The following is a 21,895-nucleotide window of genomic DNA, read 5'->3' as shown; positions in this document are numbered from 1 at the left end:
AATAAAGCCTAAATCGCTATTTGGCTATTGGTTTACATTAGGGATTTTTGTCAGCTGATCCCCTTTGACCTACAATATTTTTAAGTTAATATTTAAGTTAATATTTTAAAAAATTAATAATTTATTCAGATATGCACGACTCTCTCATGTCTGTTAATGTACACATGACATGCAGGTAAACAAATATTGTTTTGAATCTTTTTTTATATAAAATATATATTTTTTATTGTGATTTAATTTTAAATAATTGCATTTAATTATATTAAATATATATATATATATATTTTTTTTTTTATTATTATTAGCTTTTCATCAACTCAGATTTTGTCTTAATATCCAATAACAGCTAAGTGGAAAAGTTGAGACTCTATGTTTGACCGACCAATAGAAACAGTTTATTTTGTGGCAGAATTTACACTCTTCACCTTTAACACCCATTTGTAAACCCTTTATGTTTATGTTTTGTGTACCAGTCTGCAAAGGAAATGGATCCCGGACCACGTGAGTCTGTGTTTCAGTTTGAGGACATGGACCTGCTTCCTCTACATGACATAGGAATCTTTGGCAACAGCAGTCATGAGTTCGGCTTCACCATCGGCCCTGTGTGCTTTAGCTAGAGACGTACTGAATGATAACGGTGCATTCTGTGTGTTTAAATACAAGCAACAAAGAGAGGAAAACAGAACACTCTGAAGAAGCACGTGGCATCTATGGCTTGTGGTAAATGAAATACTCTACAGAAGTCCTTCAGACAGTGACTCCACACAAGGGTCCTGTCTTTCCCGGTGCTGCCCGAAAAATGGACAATATCCTTTTTTTGTTTACAGGGACTTATGGTTTTGTAATTGATGTACTGTTTTATAACTAATTTTATTTGAGTTAGCAATGTTTTTTAATCACTAGCTGGTCTTGTAATAACGTTGTAGAGGACGCTTGGATCGCATCAAGTGTAATGATAGGGTTCTGACGTGACCACTATGTGGTTGCATGGTCCAAGTTTCAGCTGTATACTACTTTAATCATGTGCATCATGTTAAGACTTTGCATTATAAGGCAATATAAGTGCATACTTGGAGTTTATAAATGACACTTTTGTCAAACTTGGATTTAAGGAGGACTGATACAAACAAAGCGTCCCAGTGAGGACACAGCTAACCTTCCCATGAGGTTTAAATATCAGGAAATCTGTGCTACCTTTCCGTTTTCTCGGTTCATGTCATAGTTTAATTTCAGAAAGTGTCATATTGCCTAAATATTGTTCGAATATGTGGTTAGATGATTTATGGGTGCTAAGATTTATAATACAGCAATAATAGTCCTCAAAAAGAGAGGAATAATACTAACCACAGCAAATAACTGCAAGCAGTGATCTAATGTGCATTATGGGTACGAGACTGAAATTCAATGCACATGCAAAAAGTCATAGAGACGTGTCCTTTAGTTCACATTTACTGTATGTAGGTCTCAGGGAGCACTTATGACATAAATGTAAGAAAATACACAAATTATATTGGATAATGTTGAGAATAATCAGACGAAGCCAAATTGAATCATTCAGCATTGCTTTAAAGCCGACATCACTAATAACATTTTAAACCACATTGAATTTAGGCACAGGTGCTTTATTTTGTTCAATTAGCCTATTTTGTAATGTATATTGTGTTTTCTATGTATTTTTGGTGTTATCAGAAATCACATGCTGGTCATCTGTTTGAGCATCAGCTATAAAAAATGCATTAATAATGTATCATTTAAATCGTGTCGAACTGTTTTGTATCATTGTTTGAAACACGACCCGTTTCTTAAAAAATGTTTTGTGAAGTTGTATTTTTCCCTATTCAAACCAAAAAGCATGCTAATGAGCTGAACTGCAGCTGGCCAGTTATACCCCAGGAGGATCCATGAGCAGGTACAATTTGCTTTAGCACAAGGCGCCCTAGCTGTGCCGCCTTTTGTGTGTATTTCTTTTCTGAATGTTGTCTGTAACGTCTGAAAATCTGTGTGGAATGGGATGAAGTGGGAAATCACTGCATACCTGAACTTGCCATAAAAGTTTAAAAATGTTAATATCTGGAAAAGCAATGGAAAGTGTCGGAATTCATCTTGCTAAAAAACACACAAATTTGCAGTGTGTATGAGGACATCATAATCCAGTATTGTTTGAATATCATGAGGAAGGAGTATTATCAGTCCAAAAAAACAGGTCAGCAAAGTGTTTCTTTAATTTCACTCCACCACCATCTCCTTTGTCTGAGTCATTAATATACTTATTTATATGCTTATTTACAGTACTTATGTCAATTGAATTATTATATTTAAGTGTATCAAATGACTTAGTATATAGTACAGTAATATTATAAATTATTTAATATATTACTGCATTTCTATTTATATGATAACGTATGGAATAATTATACACTATTAGGATAATTCCAATTTAATTAATCAAGCCGCATTTTTCATTTTCAATCATTTTTTTACTTAAAAAACAATCAGGTCACAAACCACGTTATCATAAATATAATTATGTTAACTGATAAATGATTCCTTCATTGTTGAAGTGAAAAGGGAGATTGTTGTAAGGCAATGAACGTGTTAATAAAACAGGGCGGAGCCCGACCGAATGACGCGTGTGCACGAGGATCACGTGATACAGCAGGAGCTGTCACATAAACATTGTACTGAACACAGCTTTCTGGTGATTAACAGCGATCATGCTTATTCTTTACAGATTGATACATTACGATTAGACTGTCTATCAGCATGCGTTTTGTGCGGGTAATACGCGGTTTGTATGAGAGCAGCGTGATGGAGGAGAGATAGCTATCAGATCTGATATAGCCACTCCTGCTGTCACCTAGCCTACACACTGAGTTCACGAATACTACACGCACAGTGGATGGGATGCCTTGGCTGTGACCTCCTCCTCTTCATGCATATAGATCCTCTTTCTTACCGGGATCAGCAAGTTGTCAAGAGAAAGGTAAAACAAGGATACGTTTGGAGGCCAGTTAGTCCCTTACCTGAGCAGGGTTAAACGGTTGATTAAAAAAATAATGCATTTCTCTTTCATTCCAGTGTGCTTTAATAAGGAACACTGCATTTGTTTTGCCAAAGCGTTTGCAGCATAGATGTGTACAATGGAAAATCGGTCAATGTGAAATAAATATAACAAGTACAGGCACGTGACAACGTATTTTCAAGTATTTTTTATTTGACTGATGATGAGTTTAAGAAAAGTGATTTAAATGTCATAAGTAGAATTACTTGCAATACAAATACTTATATCCTTAATGGCACCAAATTGATATGGTATTGTAAAGCTATTTGATTTAAAAATCGGGTGTATGTATTACAAATGACCCAAACTAAATCTCAGGTACCCTCAAAACAGGCTGCCAAATGTTATGACAAAATTACTGCATTTTACGACAAAATTCAATATGGCTGTCCTATGAATTATTCAGAGGTTTAAAAATAAAAACAATGTCAAGGAAGGACATTGTAAAACTATGGCTGCATCCGAAATCACATATTCTCTTGAGTAGGTACTTATTTTGAATAAATAATTCACGACTGTTAAATAAATATGTTCTATATAGTATGAGTGTAATCTGGACGTACTACGTTCGCCATGTTGTATGCACACTTCAGTTATTGGCTGTATCCGAAATCTCATACTTTCTTACTACATACAGTAGTTGGTGAAAAACAGTAGGTGACAAGAAGTATGTCTGAATTCATACTACTCACAAAGTAGTAGGCAAAAAGTACCTGGATGACCTACTACTTCCGGTGAGATTCTGAAGTGTGTGTATACGACGGAACGTGCATACTGTGTCTGAAATCACATACTAATTTGATTACTTATTTTGAATAAGTAATTACTTCACAGCCACTAAAAAAGGATGTTCTAGATAGCAGTGGTTCTCGACTCCAGTCCGACTCCATGAACTGATTTGAGTGTGTCAGATAAGAGAGACATACAAAATGTGCAGAGCAGCGGGTCCCGAGGACTGGAGTTGAGAACCACTGCTATATAGTATGAATTTGCATGGGACCAACCAACATTGCCATTCACAAATCCTTTCCCGTGGCCTCATGGGATAGTAAATGGTCCAATGTATGCACACTAAGGAATATCATAGGTAGGTAGGTCATCCCGGTAGTTTTAGTAAGTATGTGATTTTCAAATGCAGCCTATGTATTTTAGAAAATTAAAAATGGTGGTAAATGGTCATTTGACTCAATCTGTGAGTGAATCAGTTAATCAGTCGACCAGTTCGCAAATCATTTTGAATGATTCATCAGCAAATCAATTTTAATTTGCATGCTATTTAAAAGGAACATTCATATCCAGTAATCAAAAACAACAGGAAATTCAATGAAATGGTTAAAAAGTGTGGGAACGTTGTCTCAAAACAGAACTGAACTTTCATGTTCACCTTCACACTTAAATGACACACTCAAACAGATGATTTTACTTGTAATTTGCATTTGGGACACAGTCTGCATTCAACCTTCCTCCGTCCTGCAGCATATATGTGTGTCATCTTAGCAGGCCAGTGTTTTTAAATCTATTCTATCCGATAAACTGGGTTTGGTATGATAGAAACCAGATGGACTTAGGCTAATGTTCCTAATCCCCTCTTACATGGCTCTCATGGCTCTGGGACAGCGAGGTGAACAGCCCTGTCCCATGGTGTTGTTCTCAGATCAGATGTGCCACCTCGTGCCTCATTTCACTTCAGATTTAGTCTGGTATCAAGTAATCTTGTGAAGAGATCTGTGTTTTACACCTCAATTCTCCTCAGGGAGCTGCGAAGATCAGCATGACTTCATGTGTTCAGCTCATGTAACCAATAGTGATTTGTGGGAAAATCACTTGATATCTGTGTCATTCTTGTCTTTTTTTCTCTCTCTCGCCTATTTGATTCAGTGTGTTTGAGTGGTGGGCTGTGTTAGAGATGTACTCGCCACAGAGGAAGGACTTTGTCTCTCTGACGCTGGGAGACCAACACAACCGCAGCTACACCAACGGCAAGCACCGGAGACAGTCCTGCTGGAGGGTTAGTGTTTGCCTATTTTATTCTTAAGATGCCATCTAAACCCTTGTTCTGCAGGACATAAATACAGAGCATTATATATTTTTCATTCATTAACTGTGATGGCTTCTGCGTCTTTGTTTGTTTGTGTAAATGAGTGCCATTTTCCTGTCTGCGAGGCATCTTGACATCTATTTAATATTCTGAGAAGAAAATGCTGGCACTGTAGTCGTTGTGTTCAGTCCTAGCCTGACCGGGGATGTCAAAACCCTTGTTTTTTTCCCCCCTGACATTTAATCTACTAATTTGTATATACTTAATTATCACTGGAAAGCAGACGCGCACTCCCTGCTAAGCCGAAAACACAATTTTGTGGTTTGAAAAAAAACAAAACTTTTAATTTAAAAATGTAGCTTAAAGGAACAGTTCATCAAAAAAAAATTTCAACTGTTCTGCTAGGATTTACTCACCGTCATGTCTTTCTAAACTACTTTATTTTTTTCTTGGGAACCCAAATTGAGGCTCTTGTTCATGCAACACTATTTTTATGTAAAAAACAACCAAATAAGAGCACCAAAAAAGCAAACAAATCACTAAGTCAGTAAGTTCAACTCAAGAACTCGGTTAGTGAATGAATTGTCCTCTATCAGCTCACTGACTATAACAACTTTTATTATTTTAAGAAATTAATACTTTTATTCAGCAAGGATGCATTAAATTGATCAAAAGTGACAATAAAGACAAATAATATTTCAAAGAAATGCTGTTCAAACTTTCTATTCAGCAAACAATTGTGAATAAAATGTATGAAATGTTAAGAAGCAAAAATTCAACATTGATAATAATTAGAAATGTTTATTGAGCAGCAAATTTGAATCATTTCTGAAGGATCATGTGACGCTGAAGACTGGACTAATGATGTTGAAAATTCAGCTTTATCATCACAGAAATAAATTACATTTTACAATATATAAAATGGAAAACAGATACTATATTTTAAATCAAATAAATGCAGCTTTTATTCAAAGTGACCCCAAACTTTTCAAAGGTAGAGTATCTAATTTTTGTTTCACAGAAAAAGAAAACACGTGGGTGAGGAAATGTAGGATTTTTTGGGTGAACTATCCCTTTAATGCCTTCCATTATCTGAAATGCATGTTGATTAAATTAGCTAGGTTGATTAAACTATAGTGTCGTCTGTACTGAGAGAAAAGTTCTTTTAGATTTGATTTGCGAGTGCAGGATAAATCATATTGTCGTTTTTTCCCTGTAGCTTTGTTTTTGTAGCACTATATTTGGCGGTCATTGCAGTTGCCACGTCAATCCATCAAATATAAAATTGCTGCACTTTCCTCCGATTGTCCGTGTATTGTTTGCGTTTGTTTTGGCAGAAATGGAAGCAGCTGTCTCGGCTTCAGCGCAGTCTGATTCTTTTCCTGCTTGCCTTCCTCTTCATCTGTGGGATTCTTTCCTATTCCAGTCTGTCGGAGCAGTGGAGAGGTACTTATTCAGTCCTCTTTAATGACATTTCACAGGATATGAAAGGTGAAATCACAAAAGATAGATGATTGGTACAGCCTCTGCCCATTTATATTAGCTGCTGGGGTAAAAGTTTTATTAAACATCACACGGTTTTGCTATTAATAATTCACATGAGATTTGTTTATTGTCTAGGGCTCTCTGACAGATCGTTGAAAGAGGACTGGGTTGAAATGGAAAACAGAGGTCTCAGGCCCATTCCTCCTGGCCTCGTCCCAAAGCTCCCACCTGGAGTTGTCCCTGTGGTCCAGGACGTCCCACCAGAAGTGCTGCCGGAGCTTCAAAGACCAAGCATTCCAATACTTCCCAAACCTCCAGCCATGGTTAGTAGGAATATTTCTCAGTTATTTGGTATGTTTATTATATCGTTTAATTTATAATTTTTCTCCTCATTTTTCCAGCCCCTGCTAAAACAACAACAAAACAACTTGAATCTTAAACCAAAATGAAAAGAAAAATACAATTGTTTGTAAATTCAAAATAAAAGCTTTTTAAATAAATACATTAGATCAATTATAGCATTATTATATTGATAAAGTAAATTTAAAAAGATAAAAAAATGACAATTGTTACTAAATAAAAAAAACATTTCAAATAATATTAATTAAAATATAGAAAATGTTTTGATTGTTTCTAAATACAAAATAAATCAAATATTTCAATATTATGTTAATAAGGTAATTCATGACATATGGCATGCATAAGATAACGTTTTTAGTCTATTTCGCGAATCCGCGTGAACGGGGAATGTTTTTCTGTATGCGCAAAATGCAAAGAAAAAACTTTTCCATTTTTAGTAACATCGTTGTTTTGTAAATGTATCCTAAGACTCTTTATCTACTCTTGTCTTTTTATGTTGGGCGGTTTGAATCAGCAGAGGAAGCCCCCTAGCAAGCGTGGTCCTCCAGCTCTACAGAAGCGAGGGAATGTGTCAGATTGGCAGGTGAAAGATAGAGAAGAACCCGAACCCGAGATCAAGAGAGAAGACGACGGAGGGAAAGAAGCAAAAACAGTCATTAGGTTTTGACATTTTACATTCAAGCAATGAAGACATTTTTATATGAGACTTTTAATTATGATAAATGGTTAAAGGATTAGTCATTGACATTCATTTGTTGTTGACTTAGTATTTAACCTTTTGAGTAAGTAGAGGTATTAAAACAGTAATTATGAGTTTTATTGCCAATTATTTGTTATTAGTCTCACTCACACGCTTGGAAGCTACTAAGAATTTTATCCCCTCCACTAAATGAAATACATTTTCACATTGATGCCTGTCAGATTCATTCGCCACTGTATTTGGGTACATATTAATGGCAAATTTCTTCAAGAAATAGTTAATTGTGTGTAAATTTACTCACCGTCATGCCATCCGAAACCTGTACGCTGCTAATTGGAAAAGAGTTTTTCAAACTTTTTTGCACAGACCTGCAATATAATGATCCCCTTGCGAGGAACCCCCACCCCCCCTCCTTAAATATAAAGGTAGATATTATAAATATATGAAAAAAGTACACTACCGTTCTGAAGTTCAGGGTCAATAAGATTTCTTTTAAACAGTTAATACTTTTATTTAGCAAGCACACATAAAAATTATGAAAAGTAACAGTAAAGACACCTAAAACCCTGGAAGAAAAAAAACATTTACAGTTTCCCAAAAAAATTATTAAGGACTATTTTCAACATGGATAATAATAGTAAGCATATCAAATTCAGAACATTTTTACATTTAGCAATATTTATTTTTTGTGCACCTCTTGTGGCCCACAGTTTGAAAACTCCTGAATTTGGAACACAATTTTTAAATTTTCCTATACTTACAATGACATTTAGTGTGTGTTCACACATGGCATATTTGGTTAGATTAAAATGGACTCTATTAATGCGGTTCATTTAAATAAGTTCATTTGAACACTGCCATCCAAACCATGGTGCGAAGTGGACCGCTTCCAAAACAAACTCTGTTGCACTTCGACTAAAATATTAACCTAACACGGACCAAAGACATCTAAACGAACCAAAAACAGGATGTGATGTCACAAGAATTGCTTGGTGTGGTGTTTTACGGATTTTATCTTTCACACTCCTTTACACATTCTATAAGCTCTTCATGTGTTCTCAGCTGGTATAAATACCATCATATTTACACTCATACAAGTAGCGCGTTTAGCCCAGCACACAACATTGTTTTGGATGACAGTGTGAACTCAAGCGTACCAGGAATAAATGTATCATTTTCATTTTTGTCCAGACCAAAAGAACCAAGAGAACGCATTTATGTGAACACTTATTTGAATCATTTATGTGAATTTGTGAACACTTTATAGTTCTCACAGTTGCTCCAAAAATTTTTTTACACACCAAAAATGAATGATATAAAAATAACAGATTTTCATTTGGGATGAATTATCACTTTTAAGGCCCTGAGCGTCATTGAGCGTTGACCGGTCCAGCTTTTGCGGTGTGTTCTGAACTTCTGCACTGTCTGCAATCGGCATCGGTGAAGAGAGAACTCTGATTGCGTGTTCGGCTTAGTGAACGGGTCAGTCAATAAAAGCTAAAGTGATGAAGGCGACCCAAGAAGTCAAGACGCCACAGACAGAAGGCTGTTCTAATTTTACGTCATCTTACCTGAAAATGGTAAGCAAGTGCTGCTTAGTTTACGCTTTGTATATCAGTCTTAGTTTCGGTTTCCCTTTTTTAAATGACGAATATAGACTATGCCTTCTAATATAGAATATGCTGTTATTTCCTTAAACGCAGGCTCAGAACGCACGTGCTCGTCGACAGTCTCCTGTAGTCCTTTTGGTGTGTTCAAGCGCAGGTTTTTGGCCGAGACGCAGCCGACGTGAGGTCACAACACAGTCAGCTTTTATTGTCACTAGTTCATTTACCTTGGCTTGGTGTGTCACTGCCTTTAGAAAGAGCAGAGAATACATTACAGGAGCAGAAAACAAACACTCCTGTGTGCTGATAGTGCCTCAGGGAACAGTTTATTAACAGTTGAGCTGGTAATGCAGCGTTTTTGAAGTGAGTTGTGATGAGCTTTCATTTCCTCCAGCTGTGTCCTGTTGTGGGACTCCTGCTCATGTGTAATTGCAGTTATAATCATGGGTCATGTGGAACGAATCAGTGCTATTATGGGTGCTGAATCTCTGGATTGGATGTTACAATTGATGCCAGTGTTGTTTTTGGACTCCTAGCTGGCGCGGGGCAATGATCGAGGCGGAGCTTCAGTCCACCGCCCATGAGAAAGAAGGAACGGTGGCTGATGCCGAGGGAGCTACCAACTTAGAACCAGGTATCAGAATTCATCCCAAAATTATTAGTTATGTCACAAAGGCACAAAGGCCAAACGTCTCAGACATGTGATCACCGTAATATCTTTCTGTGATTTATTTGTTGTACACAGGCACAGTAAAGCCTGTGGATCGCATAGAGGCGGTGCGGGAGGCTTTCAGGCACGCGTGGAAGGGCTACAAGGCTTTTGCGTGGGGTCATGATGAACTGAAGCCCATATCTAAGACTCACGGAGAGTGGTTCGGTCTGGGCCTCACACTTATAGATGCACTAGACACCATGTGGATCCTTGGCCTGAAAGACGGTGAGTCTTATAACTGCAGCTTTTGTTTTTTGACCACTGCATGCACATTTCAAATCTATTGCTTGTTTCATTTCCGGTTGTCAACATTGATTAAAAGTAAAGACTTTTACATTGTTACAAAAAAATATGTTGTTAAAGGGATAGTTCACTTTGAAATTAAATTTTGGTATGTTTTAGCTTACCTCAAGGGCCTCAAAGATGTAGGTGTCTTTTTTTCCGCAGTAGTTTCAATTTTGATATTTTTAGGTCAAACCGTTCTTGTCTGACAGTCATATCATGCAGGTCTATGGTCACTGTCTCAAAGAGCATGCACAGAGTCCAAATTAAAACAATTCCCCATCGTCCAAATTAAACAATTCCCCATCGTAAGTACACATTGATGGCCTAAGACACGAAACGAGCGGTTTGTGTGAGAAAACGAACAGTATTTATATCGTTTATACCTCTTGTAACACAGCCACGTCCAAGTGATCTGAGGGCGCGGGCGCTTCCTGCTGTGTGACGTGTGCGCAGACTGGTGCATAGAAATATATACACTAGATGTCGCATTAAAGACATTCGTTCCAATGAACTAGCCAAGGCGACATCTAGTGTATATATCTATGTACCAGTCTGCGCACACGTCACACACCAGGATGCGCGAGCGCCCTCAGATCAATTGGACGTGGCTGTGTATAAGAAGTAAAAACGAAATAAATACTTTTCTCACACAAACCGCTCGTTTCGTGTCTTAGGCCATCAACGTGTACTTACGATGGGGAATTGTTTAATTTGGACTTCACTGTGCATGCTCTTTGAGATAGTGACCATAGACCTGCATTATATGACTGACAGACAAGAACGGTTTGACTTAAAAATATCAAAATTGAAACTACTGTGGAAACAAAGACACCTACATCTTGGATGCCCTTGAGGTAAGCTAAAACATACCAAAATTTAATTTCAGAGTGAACTATCCCTTTAAATAAATACTGTTCTTTTGAACTTTCCATTAATCAAAGAATCCTGCCAAAAATGTATCAAGGTTTCCACAAAAATATTAAGAAGCACAACTGTTTTCCTCATTGATAATAATAAAAAAAAATTTCTTGAGCAGCAAATCAGCATATTATAATGATTTCTGAAGGATCATGTGTTTTAAAGTAAAACATTACATTTTAAAGTATGTGTTTTTACAGGATTTTTGATCAAATAAATGCAGCCGTGGTGAGCATAAAAAACATTAAAATATCATTCTGACCCAAAACCTTTGAACAGTTGTGCAAATCCACAGTTGGACGTTGCTAGCATACAAATTAGTGAGTGTCAAAAGTGTGTTTTAGGAAAGAAAGTCCACGGGGCCTAAAGTTCCCATATAAATAAACCCATTAAAGGGATAGTTCACTTTGAAATTAAATTTTGGTATGTTTTAGCTTACCTCAAGGGCATCCAAGATGTAGGTGTCTTTGTTTCCGCAGTAGTTTCGATTTTGATATTTTTAAGTCAAACCGTTCTTGTCTGTCAGTCATATAATGCAGGTCTATGGTCACTATCTCAAAGAGCATGCACAGTGAAGTCCAAATTAAACAATTCCCCATCGTAAGTACACGTTGATGGCGTAAGACACGAAACGAGCGGTTTGTGTGAGAAAACGAACAGTATTTATATTGTTTTTAGCTCTTGTAAACTTTCCGGCGCTTGCGCAGACTAAGCCAGAACGCGCGCACACGTCACACACCAGGAAGCGTGTCCGCCCTCAGATCACTTGGACATGGTTGTGTCGAGGTAAAAACGATATATAAATACTGTTCGTTTTCTCACACAAACCGCTCGTTTCGTGTAGGCCATCAATGTGTACTTATGATGGGGAATTGTTTAATTTGGACTCTCTGCATGCTCTTTCAGATAGTGACCATAGACCTGCATTATATGACTGACAGACAAGAACGGTTTGACCTAAAAATATCAAAATTGAAACTACTGCGGAAACAAAGACACCTACATCTTGGATGCCCTTGAGATAAGCTAAAACATACCAAAATTTAATTTCAAAGTGAACTATCCCTTTAATCAAAAATATATTGAGTGAAAAAGACTATATTGATATAAATAATGATGGAAAAATTTTACTTTGCACCCCCCCCCCCTCTCTTTCTCTCTCTCTCCCTCTCTCTCTCCTCTCTCTATGTGTCTCTCTTTCTAAATCTTTGTATATAAGAGTTTGCAGAGGCGAGGATGTGGGTCGAGACAGAATTATCTTTTTCCAAGAATGTGGATGTGAATCTTTTTGAGAGCACCATCCGTATTTTGGGGGGTCTCTTGAGCACATACCACTTGTCCGGGGACACACTCTTCCTGGAAAAAGCTGTAAGTACTTCATATCTGTACTTAATTTAGCATCATCCTCATTATCCTTCATATCCTTCATTATACTTCATCGTCCTAGTAAAGGACAAAGTATAGCATTAAAGGTTTATGGCTTTTGGCTTACACAGATGAGTCAACTATTTTAATAGACCACAGATAAAACACTTGTTGTGTCTCTGTTTTGTAGAAAGACATTGGCTCCAGATTAATGCCTGCTTTCAAAACGCCATCTAAAATCCCCTACTCTGACGTAAACATTGGTAAAGGAACCGCTCACCCTCCACGCTGGACCACAGACAGCACAGTCGCAGAGGTGACCAGCATTCAGCTGGAGTTCAGAGAGCTCAGCCGACTCACACAGGACCCGCAGTACCAGGTACATTATTTGTTCCATTTATTTCATTTTTGTTTTTCTATTTTTATTTTTTATTATTTTTTTAATCTCCCTCTGTTCTCAGAATGCAGTGGAGGAGGTGACCAGACAGGTCCACAGACTGGAGGGAAAGCGTGATGGTCTGGTGCCCATGTTCATCAACACAAACAGTGGTAAATTCACTCGGCGAGGGGCCTTTACGCTAGGGGCCCGTGCGGACAGCTACTACGAGTACCTGCTCAAACAGTGGCTACAGGGTGGCAAGAAAGAGACTGAGTGAGTTAAACTAACAGCAGATACTAATGCAGCTTTGGCTGACGGTTCATAAATTTAGTGCTTGGACCGGGTGTCAATAGCCCACTGGTGCTTTTAGCTAATGGGTTCCAGAGAATTGGCGATGCTCACTGAGCCTAATGTACTGAGGTTATGCTTCTGGTCTGGGGTGGTATGATTGATTCACATTGTCAGTTACTGATAGAGTGAATTGCACTGGGAAAGAACAAAAAAACTGAGCATTGTTTAATTGTTATGTAACTACATGCTACTGTACTTAGCCTTGACAGTGATACAAGTACATGGCACTTGTGTTGCTCTTGAAAACCTGGAGGTGACTTCGGTGCATTTAGTATTAGATTATTTTATTATGATGTCATCATTTCTTGATGGAATTGGTTTCAAGAGGTCTCAAATTATATAAGTGTAAATGCTTCTGTTTGAATGTCAAATTTGGGACTCGGGCACTTAAAAACATTGTGCTATGAAGTAGAAAACAAACAGTGGTGATAAGTGTGTAATTTGTGTGCTGCTAGGATCACTAAAAATAACAGTTACAGAAATGAAGCCGGTTTTCAAATAGGCTTCCTTAACACTCACCCTGGCAGGTATTGGATAGTCAATAGAAATGTTGTTCAGTGTATTTTAACATTAAAAAAATACTATATTGGTATAATAATGCAATATTCTTTTTGCTGTAATTCCAACAAAAATCACTATTGCTCATATTTAAGTGGGGATGCACAATATTATTATTATTTTATTTATTTTTTTTATCAAAATTGTATATTGTATATTTAATTGTGCATGCTCATTTCCTTTATTTTTCTACTTAATTTCCCTTTGCTGTAATGTACCTTAGCTGTTTATATATATATAGGTTATATATACATATATAATTACATTTAGAATACCCCCTTGTCAATTAACGCTCACTAAATCTAAGCAATCGAATAATTTAATAACACTGTAAATGTAATTTTTAGCAAATTTGTGATGCCTACTAAATTCACTTGTTACATTTAAAATTGTTCATTTCATGTGTTGTTATATTTGTTAGAGTTTTATTTCATTTATTTAGACAAATTAGTATTGAATTGTAATATCAGCCATTTTCAGTTATCAACCATTACATTGAAATAATTATTGACTTTTTGTATTGGCACATAAATCATCTCAGACATAAATGATACCTCAAATGGTGTAGCTTTTTTAAAGAGAGGTGTGCTGTTACGTTTCTAACTAGTTGAACTTTTTGTCTGATGGACAATAAAATGAGTAAAAAAGCACTCACAGGACCGTATCACCATGATGACTGATATAGGCATACTGTCATGGGCATGTTTCGCACATGTCCACCACCATTAGGGACAGTGCAAGGTGTCATTGCTCCTGGCGAAATGCGACATCAGCCATTTTGTGCACTTGACAGGATGTTATTCTGTCTTCCTGTTCTCTCTGCCTGTGCGATTCAGTCTCTGTTGAGCTTGACGGATCATTGTCATGCACTGCTCACACCTGAGTCTCGTTAGACTCCCGCTGTGTTGACATCACACACACTTGCTTCTCGCTGATAGTATTTTTTTCATTGGGTTCGGTTTTGAATAATTCAGTAAAAAGGTGTTCACTGGGGTTCAGTAGATACTGCCTGTTAATGAGTTTTGATAAATGTCTGGTGTGGAATATCAAATCCACCAGGTTGGTGATGGATATGCTAGTCAATGACGGGGGAATGTGGTCTATTTAAATGACCTCTGAGTCTGAATCCTGTCTGTTATCTCGCCAAGACACTGATTGGGTTGGATCGGAGCCCTCGCTATCTATGTTTGATTTTATACATCACATGGACACGTATGAGGATCAACTGGGATGCTCTCAATGTACAATTAAGATGCAGTAGCTTATTTTTGTCTCTAGAGGGCAAACTTAATCACGTCAAATGCATAGTGTGATGTTTGCATATTGTTTCAGGTTGCTGGAGGACTACCTTCAGGCTGTAGAAGGTGTCAAAAAGAATCTCTTGAGACAGACTTCTCCTAGTAAACTGACCTTCGTTGGGGAACTGTCCAATGGCCGTCTCAATCCCAAGATGGTGAGAGAGTCATAACTTCATTTGTGTCTTTCTTAAAGGGATAGTTCACCCAAAAATGAAAATTCATGTTGTTCCAAACATGTATGCTGTTATTTTTTGTCTGTGGATCACAAATTGGAAATAGCAAAAAATTCTACTTTAATGTTTCCAAGAAGAAAATAACAGTGTACAGATTTGGAACAGCATAAGGGTGAGTACGTAGTGACAGAATTTTTATTCTTTATTCCTTTGACCATCCTTTTGTGTTTGCTCTATAAATATATCTCACATTATTTGTTCCTATAATCTAGTGGTTTTAATGAAATTGGCTTTTTCATGAGTATGGAAATAAACCAGCATAAAGGAGATTTGAGACCTTTGTGACACATACACCTTTTTAACCCTGTAAAGCCTGACATATGAAATATAGTCTGTAAAATCTTTATTTTTTTATGGAACAGTTTGCTGAACCTTTAGACAAAATCTTTAAAAAGAGATACAGAAATTTTACATACATTTTTTTAAGCATCATATTTGATAAATCAGTCTTTATGGCTCATACAGTATGATATACTGTAGGAGAATATGGAAAATATGCAATTTGGTGATGATGTTGATGCTGATCTGGTCTATATGAAATTCTGATAATGGCAAAACAATGCAATGCAATACAGTGATGATTGAAAGATGAACAAATAAACTTTCCTCAAAAGCAGTGTATCATATTTGATACATTTAATCATGCTTTTTCGAAAAAAATAAAATAAAAAAATTGTATAGATAATCAAGTAAAGCTAAATTGTTTCAGTCCAGTAAATGTTCATCTTAAAATATCACTGGCAATATAAAAGTTACTTTTATGTATACTTTATAAAAATCAGTCAAGATTTCACAGCAAAAAGACACATGTACCACGACCTGAAGGATAACGTTTTTTTTTATTGTTAAACTTACTAAAAAGGTATGAACTATCTATCATATGAACAATTTGATCATGTTGGTAATTTAGAGGCTTTGTCATTTTGTGTATCAATGATATAGTAGGCTCTTTCTCCATAACAACACTCTCACTGTCTCATCCAGGATCACTTGGTGTGTTTTCTTCCTGGCACGCTGGCTCTCGGCGCTCACAACGGCCTGCCCGCTGATCACATGGACCTGGCTCTGCAGTTGATGGAGACGTGCCATCAGATGTATGCGCAGATGGAGACGGGCCTGAGCCCAGAGATCGCTCACTTTAACCTGCAGTACCAAAGCGGACGGGACATCGATGTGAAGGTTCATTAACCTCTACAGTCACCTCTCATTTTTGACTATAAACCCCCTTGGTGGTTGGAGACAAGGCCATAAATTGCTGATGCAGGTTTTGGAACAAAACCATAAAGCATTTTCTCTCCTTTGTCTAGAAATGAAATGGTAATAGACCCCCAAACAGTGCAGAGCCTGTGTTGGGTTCAGATTGTCTAATCAAGGTCTTTATGTTTATCCTTCTGTTCTGAAGAACAAAACAGTTTCTGCGCTCAGCACTGATGAGATGACCTTTATAATAGTTGGTGCCCTTTTACATTAATAGATTTTGTTTCCCCTCTCTCAATACGTATGTGCAGCCTGCCGACAGACACAACTTGCTGAGACCAGAGACCGTAGAGAGTCTGTTCTACATGTACAGATTCACCAATGACAGCAAATACAGGGACTGGGGCTGGGACATTCTGCAAAGTTTCAACAAGCACACCAGAGTGAGTGAGACCTGCAAGAAGTTTCTCTGAACATTTTTTCCATCATTTTGTAAATAGCACATTTGATAGTTTTTCTTGCATTACAAGAAAGATACTGTAGGGTCCAAAATCTGAAACTCAAAATATAACGAAGGTTTTATTTAAAAAAAAAATTTATAATAATAAAAGGAGAATATATTTATAACTATTTTTTATATAACACTCACAAAAAATAAATTGCTGTTTGGATTTAAATAGGCTCATGCTTAAGACTCTATGATTGGATCATTATTGCAGTGATTATGTTTCTAGCATGTTACATGTTTGGCAACAGTTCTTCTAACCCTAATTGATGGAGTGTGAAGCTTTTCATTTCTTAAACATCCTTGTAGGAAGACAAATCTTGGCCATATTCCAGGATGACAATGTCAAGATTCATCAGGCTCAATGGTTGGGAGGGAGCATGAAGAATCATTTCCACACATGAATTGGCACCTCTGAGTCCAGACAGAGTACTTCACTCTCGCATTGTCAATACAAGATCTTGACCAAAAATGTATGCACCTCTTGATTGAAATAACATCACAACATTTATTTTCATCAAGAGGTGCATCAATTTTTGGTCAAGATCTTATATTGACAATGCAAGAGTCCAGCACTCTGTAAAGTCTACTCCAGCACATCCCAAAGACTTTCAATGAATTTAAGGTCTGGACTCAACCAAAGTTAAAAAAAAATGTATTCATCAGAATCCGTCCATATTAGAGAAAATCCAAGATTGTACTATATATTTCTGTTTTCACATTTAGATTACCTTGTCCATCATCTAATGTTCACTTAAAGACTTAACGTTAATCTCTAAAATGGCTAAATAAATTAATAACACTGTTAAATGTAATCTTGAGCAAATCTCAAAATTATTTTCCCCCACATTTTATGCCAAAATTCACTTTTAAGATGCTTGATTCTATCTTTTAGTGGGTGTTGGTGTTATTTTAAAGACAAAATAGTATAGAATTTTAATATATTTCATTTATCGGTCTCAGCTAGAAGCAGTGCCAATAATAAATAAAGAAACTTGATGACTTTACTTAATTTCTGTCTCAGGTCCCCAGCGGGGGCTACACCTCCATAGGTAACGTCCGTGACCCGTTGAATCCCGCACCCAGAGATAAGATGGAGAGCTTCTTCCTGGGCGAGACGCTGAAGTATCTCTTCCTCCTGTTCTCTGAAGACACCGAGCTGCTCAGTCTGGATAAGTACGTGTTCAACACTGAAGCCCATCCACTGCCCATATGGCCCTCTGCCTCGTGAGACGGAATCATGCCGGTCCTCCCTTGCAGAGACGTTTGGGTTTCAACAGGAAATGATGCAGGCTTCACAGGAAGTGACCCCTCAGAGCTGCTCTGCAGGAATGTTTCTGCTCTAAACTGAGGTGGCAGGTTATGCATTGACCTTTAACTGTGCACTTGAGCTTTATTCAAATGTGGTGAGACTATTTCCTCACCCAGAAGAACAGGTTTGGTGGAGGTGTTGCTCATTATGGTTGGTGAAACATCTCAAATATTGTTTCCTCCAGTCCTTTACAAGACTTACCTTTGAGCTCACGGGACAACTGCAAAGTGTTGGACAAGCCCATGCAGCTGCCACAGTTTGTAGATGTCTCATCTTCCATATTTGGGACAGAAACGTTAGTGTCAGAGCTCCGTAAATCACAAGGCAGACTGCTGAAATCACACACTGTGAAAATGCCAAGCACTTTGTAAAATGAAGACTTCTTTTTTTGTGTCTATTGAAGGACGCTCTCGATGGGAGTGCCTCGCCTTTATTTTTGCAGGCTGTTACAGAAGGAAACTGCGTGTCAATTTCTAAATGTTTCTTTTTTGTGAGAGTCAGGGTGCATTAGGGAACATATTGAGTACTTTACAGATCATCTTGAGATTTATGTGGGAGCCCTATGGGATTGTGTATTTTTCTGTTATTTATGTTGACTTAAGTGAGCGTACTTCAGTAAACGCTAATGATTTGATGTTGTGGATTTCGCCCGAAGCCCTGCTTGTGTTATACACTGTAGATTTACGTTATTATCTACACATTTCAGAAGCTGTTGCACGGCACTGGATGCTGTGATGCTAGATTGAGCTGAACCACGATCAAAGGTGTATATATGTTCATTTATTAATCTGGTAACACTTTACAAGAAGTTTTCAAATGTTCACTGTACATTATTTAATGCATTAGTTAACATAACCAAACCATGAACAATACTTCTGCAGCATTTATTAATCTTTAATGTTAGTTTCTACATTTACTTTTAAAATCAAAAGTTGTATCTGTTAACATTAGCCAATGCATTATGAACTAGCATGAATAAACAATGAACAATTGTATTTTTACTAACATTTATAAAGGTTAATAAATGCTGTAATAATATATTGCTCATAATTAGTTCATCACTAATGCATTAACTAATGTGAAGAAATTAGACCTTATTGTAAAGTGTTACCAGCACGACTAATTGAAAACATTGCTTGAAGGATAAACTGATTCTCATCAACAGTCAAGATTACTTCTGACATTAAAGCTACAAAATTGTCCTTGTCATATTACAGTGCAGTCATAATCTCTATCCGCACACTGCCATCTGTTTCAATATGATTATTGTAGACAGGTTTGAAACAGTTGAATGAATCACTTACCCAACAATGAAATGAAAACGTCATCATATATTCACCCTCATGTCATTCCAAACCCGAATTACATTCTTTCTTCCTGGTCAATTCTGAATTAATTCCTTCTTTTGTGGTCCAAGAAAGAAGGTCGTACAGGTTTGGAATGACATGAGGGTGAATAAACGATCACAGAAGTTTCATTTTTAGGTGAGCTGTCTTATGATAAATCCTTCATTTAGGTCCTTTATATTTTCTGATAATAAGGTTGTTTCCGCCTCTGGATAACAAGGATAATAATATTGAAGGTAATTGCAACTTTTTATCTCATAATTCTGACTTTTTTTCTCGCAATTGTGAATTTACATCTCTCAGAATTGGACTTTATAACTCAATTCTTAGGGGAAAAAAATTCAGAACTGCAGGATAATGTCAAAATTGTGAGCTGACTTTTTTCCCCAGAATTGGACTATAATGCACACTAAATTCTAAAACTTGATTTTTAGGGGGGAAAATCTGAATTGCGGGTTTATATATCTCGCAGTTCTTACCAAAAAAAAAAAAAAAAAAAAAATCGCAATTGCAACTGTATTTCTTATGGAAGCTTGTTTCCATGAAGATAATTGCAACTTTTTATCTCAATTCTGACTTTTTTTTTTTCTCACAGGTAGGCTACAAGTTTACATCTTGCAATTCAGACTTTTTCTCAGAATTGCAGGATATAAACTCGCAAATCTGACTTTTCTCGCAATAGCGAGTTTATATCTCGCAATTCTGACTTTTTTCTTCCAATTCTGACTTTTTTTTTCTCGCAATTGCGAGTTTATATCTCGCAATTCTGACTTTTTTCTTCCAATTCTGACTTTTTTTTCTCGCAATAGCGAGTTTATATCTCGCAATTCTGACTTTTTTCTTCCAATTCTGACTTTTTTTTTCTCGCAATAGCGAGTTTATATCTCGCAATTCTGACTTTTTTCTTCCAATTCTGACTTTTTTTTCTCGCAATTGCGAGTTTATATCACGCAATTCTGAGATGTAAACTGGCAATTTCGAGAACTATAAGATAAAAAGTCGCAATTACCTTTATAATTTTTATTCAGTGGTGGAAACAAGCTTCTATAATTTCTCTTGCAAGTTGCGAGATAATTTCGCTTGTTGAGTTTATTTGCGGCGTCAAGTGTTTGCTTCTCTTATCGTCTCGTGTCTTTGGTCAAACAGAAGTCATCCAATCAAAACATCCAGGCCTTCGGAAGCTGTCAAACAATCCTTTATCTGAAACAATCCATTTTCAAGGTGATTGACATTTGCATTACAATATGTCTGTTCCGTGTCACAATCCTCTTGCTGCCTCTAGTGATACGGCGTAAAAATCTGCATCGCTTGTGCCTTTGGATTTCCAGAATTGAGTGATCGCATGATAATGAGCGATTTCCCTCTGATTGCTTCTCCCGTCTCTTTGCTGCAATCAGCGGTTTGTGATTACCGTTTGTGCTCGCCAGCCAATGTTAAATGAAGGAGCCCGGAGTGGACACAGATCTGATGAGGGTTTGCGAAGGTCAGGTTGTGTTAGATGTATTAATATCCAGCACAGCTGAGCCATATTTCATAATGGTGAAGTTGTGATTATATGTATTTTGTAAGATACAAGCAGGTCTCTGGGGTTGTTGACCATTTGTATAGTGTAAAAATGAAATGTATTAAAAAGTAGACTATAAGTAGATTATTATTTTTTTGTAAATTTGTTGTTCATTTGTTTGAGATTCATCTTGGGCTAGGCTTTACTTTCTTTAATTCAAAATATTATTATTATTATTTTGGATTGAAATTTTTTTTTTGTATGTAGCGAAATGAAAAATCACATGCAATTGCAAAGTGCCACCTTTGAGATTTAATATTATAGAATGTATATTTCTACAATTTCCTAACAAAAAGGAACTCTACCTAGCCTAGTGTGATTATGCATTTTGTTCATGTTATTAATTTTATGCATACTTTTTCATGCTAATCAAATTATGCTTATTACATGCATAATTTAAAATCTATGGAAAAACTGCTATCCTGTAAAATGGCCCCTCTGGAAGTGGAAATTAAATGAATATTGTAAAAGTTGTTCTTGTAAATAGTGTTTGAAAAACTTCATTGCACAAATCATTTTCTTAATCCAGTATTTTGTCTTGTGTTCCAGTGAAAATATTTAAACATCCTTAAAACAAGTTAAATGTACATGATAAGCGAACGATAAGACATTCATTTCTTG

At 36.7% G+C, this 21,895-nt stretch overlaps 2 protein-coding genes across 3 annotated transcripts in view; both read left to right on the top strand.

Annotated features, from left to right (window-relative positions):
- Window positions 1–1,803, top strand: part of LOC308705671 (uncharacterized protein) — a 70,998-nt gene extending 69,195 nt beyond the window's left edge. The window contains exon 68 of the mRNA XM_081390797.1: window positions 474–1,803. Coding sequence (XP_081246923.1) covers window positions 474–617 — 144 coding nt within the window. The 3' untranslated portion in view covers window positions 618–1,803. The remainder of the gene's footprint in view (window positions 1–473) is intronic.
- An 818-nt stretch (window positions 1,804–2,621) lies between these two features.
- Window positions 2,622–20,190, top strand: man1b1a (mannosidase, alpha, class 1B, member 1a). 2 transcript variants are annotated; one of them, XM_081390217.1, is made up of 14 exons: window positions 2,622–2,983; window positions 4,940–5,069; window positions 6,437–6,545; window positions 6,720–6,907; window positions 7,462–7,604; window positions 9,788–9,885; window positions 9,997–10,188; window positions 12,386–12,534; window positions 12,722–12,910; window positions 12,993–13,183; window positions 15,152–15,272; window positions 16,335–16,529; window positions 16,859–16,990; window positions 18,077–20,190. In XM_081390217.1, the coding sequence occupies exons 2-14, from the start codon at window positions 4,968–4,970 to the stop codon at window positions 18,281–18,283; spliced, it is 2,016 nt and encodes a 671-aa protein (XP_081246343.1). In that variant the 5' UTR covers window positions 2,622–2,983; window positions 4,940–4,967; the 3' UTR covers window positions 18,284–20,190. The 2 variants fall into 2 exon arrangements, with proteins under 2 accessions (XP_081246343.1, XP_081246342.1); XM_081390216.1 differs by having other exon boundaries at window positions 2,626–2,983; window positions 7,459–7,604.
- The last annotated feature ends 1,705 nt before the right edge of the window (window positions 20,191–21,895 follow it).

This window comes from Scardinius erythrophthalmus (genome assembly GCF_964197995.2).
Source record: "Scardinius erythrophthalmus genome assembly, chromosome: 17".
In the NCBI taxonomy this organism is placed as follows: Eukaryota; Metazoa; Chordata; class Actinopteri; order Cypriniformes; family Leuciscidae; genus Scardinius; species Scardinius erythrophthalmus.
The sequence above is the reverse complement of the archived record's forward strand: the minus strand, read 5'-3'. Positions and strand labels throughout refer to the sequence as shown.

Bases quoted from the DNA above. Each gene is read 5' to 3' on its own strand.
- man1b1a (XM_081390216.1), top strand. From the start codon at position 4,968: ATGTACTCGCCACAGAGGAAGGACTTTGTCTCTCTGACGCTGGGAGAC. The intron at 10,189-12,385 runs GTGAGTCTTATA...TTTGTATATAAG, and splicing joins GATCCTTGGCCTGAAAGACG to AGTTTGCAGAGGCGAGGATG. The intron at 15,273-16,334 runs GTGAGAGAGTCA...TGTCTCATCCAG, and splicing joins GCCGTCTCAATCCCAAGATG to GATCACTTGGTGTGTTTTCT.